Source organism: Myxine glutinosa, unplaced genomic scaffold (assembly GCF_964187855.1).
Source record: "Myxine glutinosa unplaced genomic scaffold, kmMyxGlut1.1 SCAFFOLD_782, whole genome shotgun sequence".
NCBI lineage: Eukaryota > Metazoa > Chordata > Myxini > Myxiniformes > Myxinidae > Myxine > Myxine glutinosa.
Genome location: NW_027616877.1, coordinates 92962 through 116014, shown reverse-complemented (window position 1 = coordinate 116014; position 23053 = coordinate 92962). Strand labels below are relative to the sequence as shown.

The window sequence follows — 23053 nt, the reverse complement described above, 5'->3', positions numbered from 1 at the left end:
ATATATGTATATATGTATATATATAGATATATATATATATATATATATGTATATATGTATATATATAGATATATATATATATATATGTATATATGTATATATATAGATATATATATATATATATATGTATATATGTATATATATAGATATATATATATATATATGTATATATGTATATATATATATATATATATATATATATATATATATATATATATATATATATATATATATATATATATATATATATATATATATATATATATATATATATGTATATATATGTATATATATGTATATATGTATATATATGTATATATATGTATATATGTATATATATGTATGTATATATATGTATATATGTATATATAATATATATGTATATATATATATATGTATATATATATGTGTATATATATATATATATATATATATATATATATATATATATATATATATATATGTATATATATATATATATATTGTTATGTCTGGTGGGTAGTGATATGTAGAGCAGTTAGATCTGAGTAGGGAACATGCTTTGAGGTGTCGCGGTAAGGAAAACTACCTGTAATAAGTTCTTCATGTGTCGGCGTTTGTCGGGTTAAGATGTCTACGTGTGAACCTACCAGGAGGTTCGTGTGTTAAGTAGTGTAGGGATTAAAGAGTAGCGCCCCTGTGTGTCCTCACCTGGTCAGCCAAACCTTTGTCCCTTTTGGCACCGCACACCACATAGACATTCTGACGGATCCTAAGTGCAACACTATATAACGCCCTCCCCCTGACATGACTTAGGAAGAAACCAGGCCAGGACACCGCCGCATGGCCGCCGCCACTTGCACCTCCGACAGACCTATCCACCTCGAATAGCACGCGCTATGACACCAGGAGCAAGGAGTGGGCGTGGGAGTGACGCGGTGGGCGTGCACCTGAGCGAGCCGGCGAGTCGGTGGACGAGACGGATTGGTTGGCAGTGCGCCAAGGCTGACGTCACCGGCCAGCAGAGATTAACGATCGTCGAACGCCATTTTCTGGCAGTTTCTTTGGAGTTTGTTTGAGTGCGCCGAGTTGAGTTGCGCAGAGTTGGAGTTGAGAGTTGAGTTTGCAGAGACGAGGACTTTGGTTCGAGTCAGTAAGTTGCTCAGAGCAGTTGGTTTTGAGACGCGGCAGGACTTGGGTGAAGTGAGATTCCGAGGAGATTCCTGGCGCTGGCAGTCCCGGTGCGATCCCGAGTTGAGAGAGTCCTGGCCCTGGTTGAGTTCAGAGTTGGCTTGCTGGTTGAGTTGGCTTGTGAGTCCGAGCCCAAGTGGAGTTCGCTTGCTTCGTGCAGCCCTGCGTTGGACCTTTGGTGCACGGACCTCTTGGGGGTCGACGAGGAGCCTGGAGTGGGCGCTGGCCCGGGCCTTCATGGTGCTGGGGCGCTGGAGCAAGGGACCTCGTGGTGTGCAGCGGAGATTGGACGGACAAGACAGATAAGACCGCACGCCACGTACACTACAAAACGAACGTGTTATTTTCGTGATTCATCCCCCTGTTTGTGTTTGAGGTCTGGTGTGCGGGATCCCGATTTAGGAATTGGATTTACCGGCGCGTGCTTTTCCTGTCCCTGCCTTTATTCAATAAACCCTTGTATTATTTTTATATATATTCCTCAACGCAGTTTTCCGGGTGATTGATTTAATAGGTAAAGCTACAGGGCTCTCGCCGCTCCCCTCCATCCCGCGCGCTTGGTGTAGCTTTTGGTTCTGGAATCCGCCATTGAGTTTTCGCCTCAGGGGTTAAGGCGTCCTTTGCAATCGGCATCCGTGACCACCTGATATTAATCAAAGGCGGTCGCGTGACAATATATATATATATCGTATATATATATTGGCGTCAGGAAGGGCATCCGGCCATAAAAACATTGCCTCAAAAAGAGAACCATGACAATTACGACTACATATGGGCAGGGTACAGCCCGAAGTACCCCGTGGGGGACCCCACTCCCTCTCGTCAAAACTCAAGGTGGGGAACCCGATCGAAGCAAGGGTGGAAATCATTCCATTTATGACGACGAAACGTCTGATGCCCGACGTGGAGATCGGTTTCTGAGATTTGGGACATGGAATGTAGGGACAATGACAGGGAGATCAGGAGAAGTGGTGGAAGTATTGGTCAGAAGAAGAGTGGACATGTGTTGTGTGCAGGAGACGAGATGGAAGGGAAGTGGTGTGAGAATGGTGAAGGGTTGGCAGGGACAGAAATACAAGTTTTTGTGGCAAGGGTGCCCGGAGGGTGTGAATGGTGTTGGTGTCCTGTTTTCTGAGGAGTTTGTAGACAGTGTGGTGAGTGTGACAAGAGTGAGTGAAAGGTTGATGATGGTGAAAATGATGATTGGAAAGCTCTTGGTGAACATCATCTCGGGATATGCTCTGCAGGTTGGTCGGAGCGATGAAGAGAAGCTGATGGAAAACGTGAAAGACGAGGAAGTTGTTGTGGTAGGAGGAGACCTAAATGGACATGTGGGAAGGAGTATGGACGGGTTTGAGGGAGTTCATGGGGGTTACGGATATGGTGTGAGAAATGGAGAAGGTGAAAGGATTTTGGAGTTTGCTGATGGAGCTGATTTGTTTATTTGTAATACTCAGTTCCAGAAAGGGATAATAAGCTTGTTACATACACGTCAGGTGGGTCGACGACAACCGTTGACTACCTGCTGGTGCGTAGGCGAGATAGGGGGCACCTCCGGGACACAAAGGTGATCCCGGGGGAGGAGGCTGTTTCACAGCACCACTTGGTTGTCTGCGACATAAGGGTGAAAGGTGCGAGGAGAGCTCGGCGGGTGAAGTACCAACCGAGAATGAAGGTGTGGAGGTTGAAAGAGGTGACAGTGAGGGAGGCATTAAAAGAGAGGCTGAGTATGGTGGAGGATGATGTGGTTGAGCTTGAAAGTGGTTGGATGTCAATGAAAGATAGTCTGTTGGGAGCCGTTGGTGAGGTATGTGGATGGACAAAAGGACCACCGAGGCACTCGGAAACATGGTGGTGGGATGATGAAGTTGGAAAGAAGATTGACGAGAAGAGGAAGAAGTTCAAGGAGTGGCAGAAGGTGAAGGGTATGGGGGCAGAAAAGGCAGAGCATGAAAGTTATAAGGCAGCCAAGAAGGCTGCAAAGAAAGAGGTAGCAAAGGCACAGGAGGTATGTAGGAAAATGTTCGGAGAACGCTTGGATTTGTAAGAGGGTCAGAGAGCGGTATTCAGGATTGCAAAGCAGATAGCGAAAGAGAGGTGTGATGTGATGGGGGTGAGTTGCTTGAAGGATGAAGTGGGACAAATCGTTGTGGACCCAGATGGAATTAAAGGAAGATGGAAGATATATATGGAAATACTGTTGAATGCAGAGAATGAATGGGATGGCAACATTTTTTTTTTTTTTTTTTTTGTATACTGAATCTAGGCTCGTGAAAGAGCTAAAAACATGAGCTAACATAGAGAGTAACCCAGTTTTAGGACCGGCAGAGAAGATAACCGAGAAGGAAGTTGAGGAAGCGATAAAAGCAATGAAGAGTAGAAAAGCGGGAGGGCCGACGGGAGTTGTGGGAGATATGTTGAAGGCAGCGGGAAATTGGGGTGTGAAGAGAATGACAGAGATCTGCAATCTGGTGGTGAAAGAAGGCCGCATTCCAGCGGATTGGGAACCGAGTACCCTCGTCCCTCTATACAAGGGGAAAGGTGACCCTCTGGACTGTGGCTCGTATCGAGCGATAAAGTTATTGGAGCATGGAATGAAGGTATTGGAAAGGGTGTTGGAGAGGAGGATAAGGAAGAAAATGAAGATTGACGAAATGCAGTTTGGAGTTATGCCAGGAAGAGGAATGACAGACGCGCTTTTTATTGTGAGGCAGTTGCAGGAGAAGTATATGGAGAAGAGGAAGAAGTTGTTTCTTGGGTTTGTTGATCTGGAGAAAGCATTCGATAGGGTTCCACGTGAAGTAGTGACATGGGCATTGAGGAAGTTAGGAGTGGAGGAATGGTTGATCAGAGTCGTGATGGCAATGTACAAAAGAGCGCTCACAGCTGTAAGGACGAAGGACGGGAACAGTGGTGAGTTTGAGGTGAAGGTGGGAGTGCATCAGGGGTCGGTACTAAGTCCACTACTATTTGTAGCTGTGATGGAGGTGCTGGCTCAGAACGTAAAGGAGGGTTTACCGTGGGAGTTGTTGTATGCAGATGATCTGGTGTTGATTGCAGAAAGTATGGATGGACTGAAGGAGAAGATGAACAAGTGGAAGGAATGTATGGAGACAAAAGGTCTGAAGGTGAATATCGGAAAAACGAAGGTGATGGCAAGTGGTAAAGCATGTGGTGAGGTGGAAAGAACTGGGAAGTGGCCGTGTGCTGTGTGCAGGAAGGTTGTCGGAGTGAATTCCATTCAATGTACAATGTGTGCTGAGTGGGTTCATCAAAAATGTAGTGGTTTGAGAGGGTCATTAACCAGTGTGGCAGCTACATTCAAGTTGAAGGTGTGCACAGAGGGAGCTGCAGATGGAGGAAATGTTGAGTTGGATCTTGGAGATGGCATGAAGCTGGAAGGTGTGAAAACATTTTGTTACCTTGGAGACATGCTGAATGGAGAAGGTGGATCAGACTCGGCAACGGTTGCTCGAGTGAGATGTGCATGGAAGAAGTTTCGGGAACTGAGTGGCGTGCTGATGAGGAGGGGATTGTCATTGAAGCTGAAGGGAAAGGTGTATGCTGCATGTGTGAGAAGTGTTATGATTTATGGGAGCAAGACATGGGTAATGAACGTAGAGCAGCAACGAAGGCTGGAAAGGGTGGAAATGCGAATGGTTCGGTGGATGTGTGTAGTATCGTTGAGAGAGAGGAAGACAAATGATGAATTGCGAAAGATGATGGGAATAGAGCCTGTGATGGATGCTGTGAAGAGAAACAGGTTGAGATGGTTTGGTCATGTGTTGAGGAAGGATGAAAGTGACTGGTTGAAAAGAGTGATGGAAATGAATGTAGAAGGAAGTAGAGGACGGGGAAGACCGAGAAAGACTTGGCTAAAGATGGTCGAAGAAGAAATGCAGGCAAGGGGGTTAACAAGGGGAGATGCAGAAAATAGGGCAAAATGGAGAACATTGTCATGGGGACCGCAAGGCTAACCCCCGCTCTTGCAGGGAAAATGGCCTTAAAATGCATGTTGTTGTTGTTGTTGTGTGTGTGTGTGTATGTATATATATGTGTGTATGTATATATATATATATACATATACATATATTTTGTTACGGGACCGCGGCGAGGATGTTGTTTGCCGAGCGGATGGCCGCCGCGCCCGAACAGTTACCCCGACTAACCCGATTCCTGAAAGTTGGCCGAATCGCGCCACAGATATTCAATGGGGAAAAGACTAAAACGAAGGGCGTGAAGAAGAAGAACACCAAAGCAAAAAGGTTGGAAATGCTTCTAAATTTATTCCTACTATTTACACAATCAAAGAAACCAAGGAGAAGGAAGGATAAGAAAATAAAATACAGAAGAGGAAAGGTGACACAGTGAAATTGTAGCTTATCTAAACAGTCTTAACTTATACCCTGGACAGAACAAACAAAGACGGACTCACACGAATGGGGAATGGAGGCAGGAACGATTGGCTGGACCGGGAGGAAGGTTCAGCTCGGACCACAAGCTGGAAGGCTTTGCAGGGCGCACAGCAAACCGGGCCTCGTCGAGCAGGGTGACGTCGTGCACTTCTCTCAAGGCTTCCCCCGCGCTTCTCTCGCGCACTTGTGTTAACGGCTTCCTTCTCGCTTCTCTTCCCTCCTTGCGCACTTCTCTCTGAAGCTCGTCCCTTTGCAGAACTCAGAACTCCTCTCTCTTAGTCCAACAACTTCAAGGCTTTCGCGCGCGCCCTTTATAGCGCCTCAGGCGATCAAGCCGCTGGTGTCCAGGACACGCCCATAGGTGAGCTCGCCTCGGCCCTGATTGGTCGGCACGGCCCTCTGGCTCCACCCTTGATGACGAGGGGCGGGCACGCCCAGGATTTGGCAGCTCCTCCCCCTTCTTCTCCGAGCCGACCTCGTGGCGAATGGAGTCGCGGAGGGAACAGTTGGCAATTGTTGGAAGGGGAATGTGAATGAAAGGGGATCTACTCTTATTTCACTTGGTGCAATGGAGTATTTAAATTAATGGAAGACACAGCCTTACACTAATACACATAATAAGGATATAACTACTGAACAGGGATATATGGTGTCCTTCGTGTATGTTTTATGGAATTAACTACGGGAACGCCCTTTGACCTTTATACAACAACAAATGCAGGAAGGAGGGTGACATTTTACAACAATTCATTACACAACAAAAAAAAAAAAAACATTCTCATAACCCCAACAATATATATATATATTGTTACAGACACGACTTTGATGTTATGGTGGGCCGAGCGGAATGGCCGCCGTGTCCGCACAAGTTACCCGATTATACTCGAACCTTGGCCGAGTCGCGCTACGCTAGGTCAATGAAGGAAAAGGACACAACGGCTGGGATTAAAATGACACGACACCAGGGATACGGTTCTCAAGACCTCCGGAGGAGGTTATATTATGGCGGAAGGTTAGATTACAGGAATGAGAGGGACAGCATAGGAAGATAGGCACTTAGACACAGTCTTATCTAGCCCCGACAGACGACAGATAAACGGGACAAAACTGACTCACACGGGGATTGATGGCAAGGAGGGGCAGGTCTTCGATGGCTCAAGGTGCACCTTGGCTCAGGGGCAAAATCGACCCGGTCCAATCCAAAGATGCGGGAGGTCTCACTCAGCGCTCGGAGGTGGTGACTTGTCTTCTCAAGCTGGGGGCGCATCTGACGTCACGTCCGGTAAGTGGCTGCGTATATCCGGCGGGGAGTGACATGCCCTCGGCTAGTTAGCTCCGCCCCAGATGGAATCGGTCCGCCCTTCTTATTGGGTGCGGGGGGGGGGTTACCGGCTCCGCCCCTGACGAGGAGCTGACAGCCAGCCCCTTCGTGGTAACCCCGTGGGCGCACATGGCAATGGCGGCTAACCAAGCCGGTGTGAGGACGCACACTCCCCGCGCCGCGCCGCCCCCAATCTCCTCTGTTGTTGTAGTTGTAGTTGTTGTTGTTGTTGTTGTTGTTGTTGTAGTTGTTGTTGTTGTTGTTTCATGGGGAAGATGGGAGGAGGTATGGGGAGGTCCTAAACTCACTAACGGTGCCATACAATCACATTCTGGTGCAACGAAGAGTCAGAATTAATGGAAACGAGTCCTTAACTGACATAGACTAAGAATAACTAGCAAGATGTCCGAAAGTTGTCTACGTGAGATGCGGTGGACCTGGGCACGACATTTAATGGGGGAAAAAGGGGAAGGTCGGTTCTACAGATTGTTATTTACAGGCAATGGGACTAGGGAATGGGGGATTGGGGATAGTTGGGGAGTATTGGGGAAATAGGGGAATATTTACAAGCGGATATGGAGGCCAAATGCCATATCCGCAACATTGCACCCTTCTCTACCCTCGGGGCGTCCCGACCCGATAAATTTTTACCTATTTTAGTGTGGCACTCAGATGTAGTTCCCTCTACTATTAACTCTACCCTGAGTGCGACAGTTTTACAGATATTCACAAATGAGTAAATATGTCCCCCTGCGACGTTGCACCCTTCTCCTCTCAGAAACACACCCACAGGATAACCGAATCCGGAAAGAATTCGCAAACTAAACATACAGCCGGTAGGGAGCATTATTTACAAGACTACGCTGATATTTACACTACGATCCAGGACCTGTTTTTGGAGGAACACATGCAGATGTTATGCATAGAGAGAGAGCACGCATGCCAGCATCGATACACCAACCCACGAGTGCTCTGTGGCCTTACGGCCTTTAATAATGTGCAGAGCACCCCTTCCAAGCACCAAAAGCACCACCCCAGCACCAATCGGTGCAGTCACCATTGTTCATTAAAATAAAAACAACAACCCCTAACCCTGCAGGTGTTTCTTGCTCTTCGTGTGGTGCACTTGGCCTTCTGGCTTCTTTCGAAATAAAGAAAGGCGCCAACCGCGTCCATTTCTTTATTGTGGCCGTCAGGGGGCCAACTATTAGTGGTTCACCTGTTTGACATAGGTGCCACGTTGACCCAGAGGTCCATCAATGGGTGGTGCTTGGCCGCAACAGAACTGCGGTCCATTGTGGGTGGCCACCAAAACTGCGGTCCATATGGTGTATCGATCCAGGCAGCAAGCAGCGAAAGTGCAGGCCCACAACTGCGGAGCCAGCACCTCTCTCTCCTCTCTCTCTGCCCCAAAGCCAGATCCTCGGAGGTGGGAGACAAAAGAAGCAGACAAGTGAGTAAGGTGGTAAGGGCGCAAAAGTGCACGCAATATAAGATGATGCACACTGGGGGCACATGGGAACCAGGTGAGACAGGTACGTTCCTACCGTACGCCCCCTCCCCCCCACCAGGTAACCTACATGGCCCCTCCCTTACCCCTTACTGTTTCCACAAAACACAACACTACCCATAAACATCTACTTTACAAATCAACAAACGTCCCTACTGTCTTCCCCGTTCCTCCCATATACCAAATTCGTCTTCTCTCCCTCCTAACCAATCAAATTTGCCATTTTCAACTCAACATCATAATTTGCCATCTCCAACTCAACATCAAAATTTGCCATTACCAATTCATCATCAGTCCCTCCTAGGGAGGGAGAGATGGAATCACCCCAATGTCTCATCCACGTCGTGATGCGTCTCACAAATCCAACAGCAATCCTTACTTCCTGCAACACAAAACAAAGAAAACACAGGTGTGGAGTCATCATCATCACAGGTAAGTGGCTGCGTATGGTGCGACAGGTTCATCAATCCTAACTATTTCCTAAATGACTTTAACAACTTTACACTACCCGGGGTCTTTCTCCGGCCAACCCATTGGCCCTCTTACACTATGGGTTCTAAAAAACCAATTCCCATTGGCCAAACTGTGGTGCTTTTCAATTTGGGGTCTCACTCCCCCGATTCATCTCCCGGTGCCCTCGCACAATTTCTGGACTGTGGCGTGTACCTCTCCCAGCGGGTCTACCCACCTGCACACCTCCACCACTGCAGTTGCCTCCGAGCTTACCTGCTCCTTACCCTAACCTAACTACCTGGGGAAGGCCCTCTGGCGCTCTCCCCACTCGGTGCCCTCTCTGGCACTGGGCTACCCGGGTCCGTCCTCCGGATCCTCGGGCCCCATCCACAACTCTACCGGCTCCCAGAGCCCACCTGCGGCCTCACCTGGCCGACATCCTCACAGTGGTGGAGTGCCCAACCAACTACACACACTAACAGGCTACACGCCCAGCCATTTCCACGACACTAATGCACCCATCCAAATATCATTCTGTCACCCGCACCACAAATGCCAATATCCAACCACAATTTACCTATACCCTCTACCTAACACTTACACTACCCGCCCCGGGTACTCGTGAAAGGGGTCCACTCTTCCCCCATCCACACCTTCGCACCATGCACACCACTCCGTACCACTTACTCCAACTCTCTCCACACACCTTTACTTGCACACCTGTGCTCTCACACCTGGTGCCACCTGCACCCTTCTCTCCCCAAGCGCATTCGCGCTGATCCACAACACTCACTACTCACACACTGCTCCACACACCTGTCCAGTTGCACACCTGTGCAATCACACCTGTTCAATTCTCACACACACGGCATCATCTCAGCTAACTACTCCCTTCTGAAACTTGCGCTTCCCAGTCGTCCCTTTAAACTATTGCGCTCCCTCGTCATTATCATCCACACTAATCTACCTGCGTCCCCACTACAGGTATCAGTCACTAACTAAACTTAACGTCACCTAATGTCAATCTCTTCTAGATCCCTAACAATATAACCTAACCCACCCGGGCTAGTTTTCACTGCCATACACCCCATAAGCTATTGCTCCTTTGCCCCACCATGGGAAGGGTGGCAGGGATGCCACCCTTACCCACCGGGCCCATCGCTCACTACCAATTTTGCACATCAAATTTCAACAAATTAAAAATTTGCCAATCACTACCCATCATCTGCCAATCACTACTGCCAATCCCTTGCCAATCATCAAATTTTGTTTTTCTCTAATTTTGGGTCCAAAACACTAACCTCATCACCCAGTCTACTCACTAATACCTCTCGGTGCGCCAATTCCTGTCCAAAGCCCGGCTTCGTAAAGCCAAGCCATGAATGCGGGTTGTTCTGTGCCAGCGGCTGGATACGTCCGGCACTCGGTGCAGGGAAGGAGGTTTACCCGGCCCGAGATCCCACGCACCTTCTCGGCACGGAGCCATCCCATGGCTCGATCTCGACCTGCCGGAATACCTCAACAAAAAGTGGTCGCCATGACGACCCTTCCTATCCAGCCGCCCGCTCCGCCTGGTGGAGCACGGACGCGGCCGTTCAAAGCGAGGCCCAGCACGCACCGAGGGCCCGATTCGGCTAAAAGTCGACCTAACCTTTAACCCGGTTACCTTCGATGCCTCACCTGCATGCTTACACCCCGCAGCCCGTTCCTTGCTCACACATCCAGCCGTTTCCATGCTCCTCGTACCTTTCCTTACACACCCAGGTACCCTCATTCCACTCACAGCCTTGGTCACACACCTGACCACCGAACACTTTGGCACACATTCGTTGGTCGCACACCTCACCAACACACCTCTTCGCGCCCCCTCCTCTGTCACCTCCTCTGTGACAATCACAGGTGTGCTCTCATTCGCACACCCAACTACGTGCCTCACTACCAATTCCAGCGTGCATTCCCACTCACGCTCTACCATTCCAGGTGTGCATCCTTTCTCACCTGTCACAACCAACTCACGCTCCGTGTCACTCTTACTACTCTCACCCTTACTCTTGACAGCGTATATCCGGCGGGGAGTGACACGCCCTCGGCTAGTTAGCTCCGCCCCAGATGGAATCGGTCCGCCCTTCTTATTGGGTGCGGGGGGGTTACCGGCTCCGCCCCTGACGAGGAGCTGACAGCCAGCCCCTTCGTGGTAACCCCGTGGGCGCACATGGCAATGGCGGCTAACCAAGCCGGTGTGAGGACGCACACTCCCCGCGCCGCGCCGCCCCCAATCTCCTCTGTTGTTGTAGTTGTAGTTGTTGTTGTTGTTGTTGTAGTTGTTGTTGTTGTTGTTGTTGTAGTTGTTGTTGTTGTTGTTTCATGGGGAAGATGGGAGGAGGTATGGGGAGGTCCTAAACTCACTAACGGTGCCATACAATCACATTCTGGTGCAACGAAGAGTCAGAATTAATGGAAACGAGTCCTTCACTGACATAGACTAAGAATAACTAGCAAGATGTCCGAAAGTTGTCTACGTGAGATGCGGTGGACCTGGGCACGACATTTAATGGGGGAAAAAGGGGAAGGTCGGTTCTACAGATTGTTATTTACAGGCAATGGGACTAGGGATTGGGGATAGTTGGGGAGTATTGGGGAAATAGGGGAATATTTACAAGCGGATATGGAGGCCAAATGCCATATCCGCAACAATATATATATATATATATATATATATATATATATATATATATATATATATATATATATATATATATATATATATATATATATATATATATATATATATATATCTGTGCAGTGTCTGTCTTGTGTTGTCACTGAACTACTCCCTCAAACTTTTCTGAAATCGTACTCTTCCAACCTGACCCACGGCGGGAGTACGCGCTCTACTGAGTGGCGTTCTAGTCTTCTCCCTGTGTTTTGAGTAAAGCAAAATGACGTTAATATTTGGGGTTTGTTTAAACAAGTATCTGCAAATATTTATTCTCTTCATCAAGTTTGAGTGTGCTGCCAGTGTTTTTCTTGTACATCAGCATTTGTTTTTGTGTGTGTGTGTGTTTTTTGTTTGCTTTTACCTCAGCCACCATAGGTGGATGGAGGTTATGTCCCCCCTCCCTCCCCCCCCCCCTTGTCTGTCTGTCCGTTTGTGAACAAGATATCTCAAAAGGTTGTTGACAGATTCGGGCGAAATTTGGCAGAGATGTGTATGTGACAAGGACGAAATGATTTGATTTTGGTGAAGATCCGGATTCGCATCCGGTTACTATAATTTTTTAAGTGATTCTTCACCATTTGGGAGATCGAGCCAAAAACGATACATAGCAGTATATATCAAAAAGTTGTGGACGGATTTGGACGAAAATTGGTGGACCGGTTGGGTGTCTGACAAGGACGAATCGATTTTGGTGAAGATCTGAATATGGATTCTGATATGAGAATTATTTAATTTTTTAAGTGATTCTTCACCATTGGGAGATAGGGCCAAAAACGATACATAGCAGGATATCTCAAAAGGTTATGGATGGATTTGGACGAAACTTGTTGGAAAGGTTGTGTATGTGACAAGGAATGCTCGATTCAACTTTGGTGAAGAATGTTTCTACATCTTATTATAATTCACCAAATGTCCGTCCATCTGTCTGTCGGTTCGAAGGTACCGCAAGAACCGCTGAACCGATCACAACGATATTTTGGGTGGGTAATCTTAGGACCCTCTGGAGTAAAATAGGCTATATTGTTTTTCCAAGTTTTGCAATTTTCCAGTTTTTCCAAACACGATGGAATAATATTTACCGATATGAAGAGTGATGTGGCGTTTGTTGAAATTCTACGTACCTTGAGAGAGTAGATCGACTCCTGACGAACTCTTCCTATATAAATGTGCGGCTCCGAAGTAACACGGCAGCGTGTGCAAAGCGACTGAGAAACAGGTGTAGCGGCCGCCTCCGTGTTACAGATTCGGCGCGCACTCTTCACACATAAACGTGTGACTGAGAAAGACGTGTAGCGGCCGCTTCCGTTTTGCAGAATTAAATCTTTTTTCAAAATGGGTGCCATGTACTGTTTAGATTTTGATGACTTGCGTGTGATATGATTCAACGGATGTTCCGTTTAAAAAGCCTTTAAATCGTTTAAAAGCGTATGAATCGTTTAAAATAAAAAAAGCCTTCAGTTTCTGAGATTTTGCCTTTTAATTTGGACTTCCCAATTGAAGCCCCGCCCATAGGGCAGGTGTCGTTGCGAGTTATATAAATTCTGTATTGTGATTTTCCTGTCTAATCTGAAATACAAAACATAAACTGTTCACCAGGCGGAGGTATGCTCTCTACTGAGTGCCGGTCCAGTTGATTGTTTTTGTTTGTTTGTTTTGGGTAGCGCTATGTGCTTGTAATGCAACCCTTTATCTGGTGATTGTGTTGAACCTTTGGACAAAATAAATCAAAATATCTCAGGAACTTATCTTTTCAAAATGGTGAGAGGTGACTGTAGTGGTGATTCAGGAAGTTGTGATTGATGAGTTGAGCTGTCACATTGGTTTATCCTTTTTGTGTTCATCTGACAATCGCTTAGTTCGCAGAGGAATTACTGTTTTGGATCTTTACCATTTCTCCTGAGAAATGCATTCTGTTTGCCTCATTAAAAACCAACTCAAATGCGGGAGAAAATAAAAATACATTGCGTGGAATGATGTTTTGTGCACTTAGAGGAGTGCTCCAGTCACTCATCGAGAAGCATTTTCCAGCTCCAGACCGACAGAAGTTGGCTTCTCTTTTGGGTCTTCCTCCACAGCAGCACATGCAGCAATTTGCACAACATGTTGCCATTGACAACAAAAATAAAGGTATATATACACAAAGAATTAAGTTAAGCACCCCCCCCGTTTGTTTACAACCTCGCACATTACAAGTTTGTTGTCGTCAAAACAGTGTAATATACCCATGATATTGCTATATTCTCTGGAGAAGTGATATTATGGTCACATAAAAAAACATAACAATCATGCCGTTTTCAATATTTTATTCTGAATAATTTAAGGTGAAATTTTTTGGGAATTTTAGGCATATTTACACCTCAATTTAAGTATGGAGCTATAGGTCCATCACGGACAGTGTGGATGACGTTTATGTTTTCTAACGTACAGTCATTGTTCTGAGAAGACCTCTAGCGATCTTTGCGTCAATAACATGTGTAGGACCCACGTGATCGGATCACTGACTCAACCCTACGTCTCATAGACCCTGTAAGCCGTCGTATGCGTTGCTGTGGCAGGCTGTTCCATTCCCGATGTAATGCACGTTCCAATTCATCCAGATTGGCTATTGGAGGGACCATCTTCGCAATTTGTCGTCCCAACATGTCCCAAACGTGCTCGAGGGGGTTCAGGTTCAGGACAGGATTAGGGGGTGCATAACTTAATTCTTTGTGTAGGGGTGCTTAACTTAATTCTTTGTGTATATTAGCATCTATTTTCCACACCTTTTCATGCTTTCTCTTTTGCTTAAACCTATCCGTATTTAGCCATTCCTTATAACCGACCTCATCATTCTGAGTTTTAGGTCAGCTCATCTCGATTGTCGAAGAGATGAACTTATAAAATGGGTCATTATTATGTCTGTCCGCCAGTCGTCCGTCCATTAAATTTTTGCTATTTTTTCTACTACTCCCTTTTCACCCAGCTGAGTGTTCTGAAACCTGACACATGAATACAAGACTAGCCCCCACAATCGCTTGAGCTTAAATTCTTCGATTTTGGATCATGGAGGTTGGGGGATTATCCTCCAAACTTCAGATCCCGACTTATTTACCAACCGATTGCTCTGTGAAACCCGATACAGCCCTTCTCCTCCATGGTCTGCAGGATTGCTTAGTCTTGTATTTTTTGAATTTGGATCATGGGGGCTCGCAGGGGGAGTTAACTTCCAAACTTCGGATCACCACTCATCCATTATTTATTTGCCAACCCGTCGTATCGTAAATAAAGCTGGTAAAAGTCTGATTGGCAACATTTTAATTTTTAATTCCAGGCTATAAGGCAATAAAAGATGAAAATTTTGAAAGGGAGTCTAGACTTTCTCGAGCTACCTAATTATATATATATATATATATATAATTATATATATATATATATATCAAGTAATGAACGGCGGTTGGGAATTATATCCACGATATCCATTTTTCCGTTCTCCAACCTAAAGCTTTGTCTTTAAAAACTCAACGTTTCGGCCAGCAACCCAGCGTGCGCCGAGCCTCCACTAGCCTTCATCAAGAGAAGTTCCCTTGTTCACCTCCTCCCAGATATATCTGGGGAGAGGGGTGGGCCTATTCTATCAACCAATCACAAAGCTGCGTTGCGAGACCTCGTGACCATGGACCCATGCTCGGCTTGTGTTGCAAGTGTTTTGTGCGTGTTTGAGCGGTGTATTGTGTTTTGTTGTCCGTGTTGCCTGTGTCGGCTATGTCCCACTTTGTCTTTGTCCTCCTCCACGCATCGGTGTGTCTCTGGTGTACTTATGCATGAGAGGTCCGTATGCCTGTGGTAACACCACAGTCTCCTCTGTCAATGGTGCCCGCGTTTGGCCAGTGTGCCAGGCCTCCAGTATTCGCCTCCTGGCCCGGTTCGGGGATGCCGCCAGCACGTTCACATTGTCCCATAGAGGAACATTCTTTACATCTAATCCGCGGACCACCTAAGGGCTTCTGCGTGCTACCATTTGTGCCACGGGTATCTCAAAGGATTGGCAGGATTTTGAGACCGGTCGGGGTGAGGGTCAACTACCAACCTATTTCCACCTTGAGACGTGCACTGACCAAGGTCAAAGACAAAAGACTGAAGAATGATTGCACAGGTGTGGTATACACCATTCCATGTGACTGTGGTGGAGAATACATAGGCGAGACTGGAAGAACCTTAGGCCAGCGCATTAATGAACACCACAAGGCCTTTGAGTGTAATCACCCAGAAAGATCTGCTATCGCCAAGCATGGAATAAGGGCGGGCCATGTTCCTCTATGGGACAATGTGAACGTGCTGGCGGCATCCCCGAACCGGGCCAGGAGGCGAATACTGGAGGCCTGGCACACTGGCCAAACGCGGGCACCATTGACAGAGGAGACTGTGGCGTTACCACAGACCACAGAAACTGTATTTCCCATCTACATGGCCATGTATTCCTATTAACGTTATGTAAAGTACATAAATTGTGTGGATTACATCATTTGTGGATGTGATCAATTGCCAGTAACCATCTATATCCCTCCCCTCCCCTTCCCTCCTCCCCCTCCCCCTCCCTCCCCCTACCCCTCCCTTTGCCCCCTACCCCTCCCTTTCCCCCCTACCCCTACCCCTACCCCTTCCCCCTTCCCCCTTCCCCCTCCCCTCCCCCTCCCTTTCCCCCCTCCACTTCCCCCTCCCACCTCCCCCTCCCCTCCCTCCCCCTCCCTTCCCCCTCTTCTCCCCTCCCCCTCCCCCCTCTCCTCCCCCCCATTCCCCTCCCATCCCCTTCCCTCCTCCCCCTACCCCTTCCCCCCTACCCCTTCCCTTTCCCCCTACCCCTCCCCCTTCCCCCTCCCTCTCCTCCTCCTCCTCACCCCTCCCCTTCCCCCTCCCACCTCCCTCCTCTTCTCCCCTCCCCCCTCTTCTCCCCTCCCCCCCGTTCCCCTCCTACCCTCTTCTCTCCACCCCCCCGTTCCCCTCCCATCCCCTTCCCTCCTCCCCCTCCCTCCTCCTCCCTTTCCCCCCTACCCCTCCCTGTCCCCCCTCCCCCTTCCCTCTCCCCCTCCCCCTCCCCTCCCTTCCCCTCCCCCTTCCCCTTCCCCCTCCCCCTCCCACCTCCCCCCTCTCCTCCCCCCCTCCCCCCTCTCCTCCCCCCTCCCCCTCCCCCCTCTTCTCCCCTCACCCCCATTCCCCTCCCCTTCCCCCTCCCCCTCCCTTTCCCCCCTACCCCTCCCTTTCCCCCTCCATCCTTCCCCCTCCCCTTCCCCCCTCCCCTCCCCTCCCCTCCCCTCCCCCCTCCCCTTTCAATCATTTCCACGATTGAAACCTCGATCGGCCATACAAATATCGCCGGGCTGGAACTTGTCTACAATGTTCGTCATCTTTACAATTTTTTTGTCTGACGTGTTTCTTCCTGTAGGTTTGGAAATGTATGAAATTCTTCCGCTAGGTGTAATACTAACAAGGCACTTGAGAGTTGGTCTTGACTTATATTGGCTGTACACTTGCGAACAAAACTTGGGAGACGGTGCTTTGTCCTAATCCAAAGCGAAATACGAGGTCCTCCTCGTGAAGATTAAGCCGAAGCTTCATGAGTGTCATGAGTACTTGATCCTCTGAAGATTGAGATCGCTTAACTCCGAGTTTTGTGGTATTGTTTATTTGCCAGTTCTTGTCTTCCATTGATAATTTCCCCTTATAATAATGAAGGCTCTGTGCATGAGGGGATACTTCTGCTAATAACCACTTAAACAGGTCATAACTAGGTAAACCTGTATGAAGTTTCACAAGTTCATCACAGTTTGCTATGTCCGAAACAGTAAGCTTCTTGTTACATACTGCAATGGCGGCTTTCAGTTTTGCGACGGTGTCCTTGGCTTGCAAATATTGGCTCATGAGCTGATCACAGTTCACAGTTAATTTGTCACAGTAAAAAAGTCCTAAAAGTAGTTTACAGTGGTAAGGATCACGTAGTGTGTCAATGTAAACAAGCAGTCTGTCAAAGTGACAGCGACCGCCGGCGGCGCTATTGCCCCTTTCCGATCCCATGACGCATTGCGGTTCTGATTCGCGATAAGGTCTATGCGCTATCACCGACACTTTTCACCTTTTTCATACCTTTTAATCAGATTTAACTTATCTTCCATCGTAACCACATTACACTTGGAAACACTAGCATTATCCTTCTTAGGACCCATGGCTAACACAGACACAGTAAAGGAATACTGTACGTCGCCTCTGTTTTGAATGAGAACCAGCAGCTGCGCGTACGTACAGTATAATGTACGTACATTTTTATATATTTTAATGTGCTTTTTATTGTATTTTAAATTGTTTTTTAGCTTCTTTTATTGTTAATTTATGTACTATTTTATTTATTTTAAATATATTTTTAAGGAAAGGTTTTTTTTCACGTCCGTAGGAGTGACGTAAAGTCGCACATAATGACGTTCGCTGAACTGAAATTTACTCTAGAAGAGTGGCGTAAAGTCGGATTTGACGTAGGTCGAAATGGCGTAAAACGGGGTATGTCTGTACATATATAATATATATATATTTGGATATTTATATATTTATTTCCAAACGTTTTGTTCCATCATTTCCACGACTCCCTCCCAGACAGACATACTGCTCCTGTCACCAAACGAGCCCGGCTCGGATCCATGTCTGATGAATCTGATGAAAAGAAAGGGACGTCCCTGGCGAAGGACCATGAGAGTGGCGGGGCCACTTCAGACTCTGGCACTGAGTCGAGCTTTGAGTCACAGTCGACTTCTGGAGATGATTTTAATCCCTTTCATGACTCTTCGGATGGCGATGATGGTGAAGTTTCCAATCGTGAATGTAGTTTTATTTGCATTTGATTTCCTGCCCATGTATGTGAGAATAGTTAATGTTTCACATCTTCATTGCGCATGTACATTTCTTTTTCTTTTATTTCAGATCCATGGCTTTCTCGTCTCGGCAGTCGTCGTTCTCGGCTATCTGGAGTCGGGGAAGGCGGAGGGGGTTCTTCGGCCACGTCTGGGGGGCGCCGGAGACGTGGCAACGGCGGGTCGATAGATTTTCAAAAGCAACCCGATCCTGGCTCTCTTCAGAGTGCGCTGTTAGCTTCAGGCCTTGGAGTTCAGACGAATGAGTCCTTGAATCGTTCCACACCACCACCCAGCTCTTTTGACTGTCACTCTGAAGTTCCAGGTGAGAATGATTTTGTGTATATTTTTTAGGGTAATCTTTGGCTCATGGGAATGAGGAAACTACGGATTTAACAACGCAATGTGAAATTTGAATCGAGCTGTTGTGTTCGGATGGGAACACCAAACATTACGACCCGGCTGCCGTTTGATGTGCAATTGCAAACTTGGTGCAAAATTCCAGACAAATCAAACTGCTGGAACATGCCGTGAGGAATGGAATGCTTGTATATTTATGAACGCTGAAAAAAAAGAAAAAAATTCAAAAGCACTTGTAACCTTAAAGTGGAGAATACGAAGGTCTGTTGTGACCTTTAAGCCGGAATGTAGTCTTATTCAAGAGACCTTCCACCTTCCAACTTTCACATTCAAAAGAGACCTTCCTCCTGCATTCGTAGTCATTCTTTTGTTGATGGCTTTTAGTTTGCCTTTTTCAGGAACGCTGATTGAATTCATCTGTTGAGAGAATTTTGTTTGTGTACATGTATATATATCTATTTTTTTTTTACCATCCTCAACCGAACGTGGATGTAGGTTGTTTTCACTCTTGTTTGTCTGTGTATGTTAACAGGATATTAGACTGGGTCAATTTTCTGAAAATGTGCTTATTTAAAGTGCTGAAGGCAAATCGTGTTAATTTAGGGCACACAATGTTTTTAGGGGTATTGAGGGGTGCTGAACTCAAATCTGCTGTATGTCCAGCTCATAAATGGCCGATAATGCCTCAAAATTGAGAAATCCAAGATGGCCGCCACAGCCGGGCTGAAATGTATTTATGTACATATCTTTTTGACTAAACAAGGTAGAAACTTGAATGAAATGTGCTTTTGTAGGTTTTCCTATATGGGGAATCCAATGCCATATTCAGTTTTGAAATAAAATGTGAATAAACTGCTTGAAACTCATATTTATTTCTAAAATAGTCGTTTTTAACGTTGAATAATTGGCCGACCAGATAAGATCCACAAGCAGGTTGATCCTCGGCGTCCATGAATAATTAACTTACTTTGCAGGTTTTTTTTTCAGATATGTCCAATATGCAACATTCAACCAATATTCAATATGTCCAAAGATATGTCCATTATATTCAGCAGCCCATGAAAGAGTTCGCTGCAGCTCTTGTAGTTGATGATCCGAATGCTGAATTCTGGTGGGACTATATGACTATGGTCAGCATCCTAATCTGCTTCACAAGAGCGCAACGTGATGGATTATGGGATCTCCACCTATATGCATTCAAATGTATGCTGCCATTCCTCTTCAGGTACGATCATATTAACTACGCCAGATGGGGGACTGTATACCTGGCTGAGATGTCGGTTCTCCCACCAGAAGTCCTCCTCGAGTTCCAGGAAGGCAACTTCGTAGTAAGACGCAATGATCGACACTTCAATCAGGTATCGGCGGTCCAAAGTACGGAATGGCTAAATGCAACAGGAAAGAAGAGTGGAGGCTGATTAGGTATCACCAGAATAGCACCCGCACTCAGTAGATGGACATTGTCGTATAATCTGAGAACGGTCATAGCTTCTCAGACAACAGCAATGCTGAGACTGACAACGGAAGATGAAGATGATGAGTACACACAATGAGTGCACGAAAAGTAGGATGGAGAAAGACGACTGGTGAAGGCAGGATAGTGTTACGTGCTGCTCTCTAAACCCCGGTCACGGTGTACCTCCGAGCCCCGAAAGGAGTCACGGCAGAAAGATGTGCTATTAGGTGTGCCAATGACCAATGGTGAAACCACACCAATCAGTTGTTACAAAAACCAAGTATTGTATTAAAATCGCACAATAATAACAACTTGCGCAAGTACAAGAAAACCTCAATTGCACAGCAAACACCATATAATTCCTATGATGGTACCACCAGTTTCTTAACTCAATAACTCATGGTACTCCACGTGAGCGAACTGTAACACCCCCAAAGTCACTGTCACAACACCAGGCCAAAGTCGATCCACGCTCCGGTGATCATAAGAAAAAAGGTCGAACTGAGACCTGAACCCAGGACGGCTGACAGTCGACGCTGCACAAGAGCCGCTGGGTGAGAAGTCGGGCCGACGTCGGTCAGGTAAAAGTTCACCCAAAAGGCGCCTGGGAATTCACACCTTCGGTTCACCAGACAATGATGCTGACATGAATGAGCAGCAGTTCCCAAGCGGAAAACCGCGAATTCCCAAGCGAAATCCACAACACACACGAGAACCAGGCTAACGGCTGGTGCGAGGTGAAATGGCGGACGGGCCTGTAATGGAGGCATACCTGCTCTCCAGCAATGATTCACTTTCGGAACCAAAAGCAAAACCCGTCACGCAGGTTTTTTTTGCCACAGCAATAACGACACTGTCACAGGAATCCCTTTCCCGGGGAAACCAATATTCGCTCGTGACCAATGTCCCCCAGCGTCCGCTCGACACCTCGAAGCAGATCGGCCTTCCTTTCCCGATCTCACTCGATCTGCTCCCCCGCCGCTTCTTCTCCTTCCTCTTCCGGTTTCTCCCGATCCATTTCGTTTTTCTTTTGAAACACTAATTTTTACCTTTGAAGACAGTTATCTCCATTTCACACTCAAACTGTAACAATAATAGTACATGAAACTAAAAATGCTTCCAGTGGATGAAAACCACAAAGACGGAAGTGACGAATCCGTAACACTCCCCACCCTCAAGAAAGAAAGTTTGAACATAGTGAAAACTTTCTTTTCATGCAAAAACCCTCCTTAACAAACAAAAGTAAAACTCACACCCAAAACTACCAATCAACCTATGGCTGATCAACTCACGTGAGCAACAATAACTAATATTCCCCAGAAGAAAGCACAAAACTTCCAAACAACCTACAGGAATTTTCAAAGTTAGTTCACTCTGGATAAAGCATCGGCAACGACATTGTCCCTGCCTTTTACATGCTCAATTTCCAAGTTGAACTCCTGCAAAGACAAACTCCATCTCATCAACCTCTGATTTTTATTTTTCATTCTTTGAATGAAGGTTAAGGGGTTGTGATCAGTGAAGACTTTTAACTCTGGATTCTCTTGCACCCCGACTATAGGCACAACAGGTGAGACAGGAACCATTTTTTCCCAGGCTTCCTTTCATAATATTTTTTCATTCGGTTGACATGACATAGCTGCCGCTTTTTCCGTCGGTCGGGAGTTGTCACCACGTAATCTGTTTCATTAACCCTCCTTTCGATTGCATAGGGACCAAAATACCTAGCCTGTCGTGGCTCACCTGGAACAGGAAGCAACACTAACACCCGGTCTTCAGGACTGAAATTTCGTATCTGAGATTTCTTGTCACGTCTCACTTTCATTTTATCCTGTGTCACTTTCAAGTTTCCGCTCGCAACTTCACAAGCCTTTGCCAATCTGTGCCTAACCATTGACACATACTCTACCACTGTTGACTGCGACTCCTGTAGCCACTGTTCTTTCACAAATTTCAATGGTCCTCGAACTGCGTGTCCAAACACAAGTTCAAAAGGACTGAATCCCAATGACTCCTGAACAGATTCCCTCATCCCAATCGTTGTCACATTCAAAACAGTACGTTCTGATCATATTCTTCAATGTCTGGTGAAACCTTTCCAAGGCCCCTTGGCTCTTGGGATGGCAAGTACTTCATCTTACTTGCTCCACTCCCAACAGGTGTACCACTTGCTGAAAAAGCGTTGACATGAAATTGGAACCCTGATCAGACTGGATGACCTTAGGTAGGCCAACCAAAGTGAAAAATTTAATCAAGGCCTTCACAATAACTGCCGCAGTCATTTTCCTAAGAGGCACTGCTTCTGGGAACCTCGTGGAAGCGCACATGATGGTCAGCAGATACTGATGTCCAGCCTTAGTTTTAGGTAAAGGGCCTACACAGTCAATAATGACATGGCTGAATGGCTCTTCAAAAGCTGGAATTTGTTTTAAAGGTGCAGAAGGGACTTTCTGATTAGGTTTTCCCACCAGCTGGCAAGAATGGCAAGATTTACAGAACTCTGCCACATCACGTCGCAATCCTGGCCAGAAAAAATGTACCAAAATTCTGTCACATGTCTTGTTCACTCCAAGGTGCCTGGCCAAAGGTGTCTCATGTGCCAAACTCAATATCTCCTTCCGGTACAGCGATGGCACCACAATTTGGTCATGAACTTTCCACTCGTCATTTTCTGGCACCTCCGGTGGTCTCCATTTTCTCATGAGTATTTCCCCTTTCATGAAGTAATCAATAGGTATCTTCATAGCCTCTTCCTCTGTAATGGCTTTATCAATCAA

General features: G+C 46.6%; 1 protein-coding gene across 1 annotated transcript in view; it reads left to right on the top strand.

Annotated features, from left to right (window-relative positions):
* The window catches only part of SBNO1 (strawberry notch homolog 1), a gene marked incomplete at its 3' end in the record, with an annotated part of 107388 nt that overhangs the window by 22196 nt on the left and 62139 nt on the right, over positions 1 to 23053 (top strand). The window contains exons 9-11 of the mRNA XM_078768969.1: positions 13579 to 13715; positions 18207 to 18410; positions 18531 to 18785. Coding sequence (XP_078625095.1) covers positions 13579 to 13715; positions 18207 to 18410; positions 18531 to 18785 — 596 coding nt within the window. The remainder of the gene's footprint in view (positions 1 to 13578; positions 13716 to 18206; positions 18411 to 18530; positions 18786 to 23053) is intronic.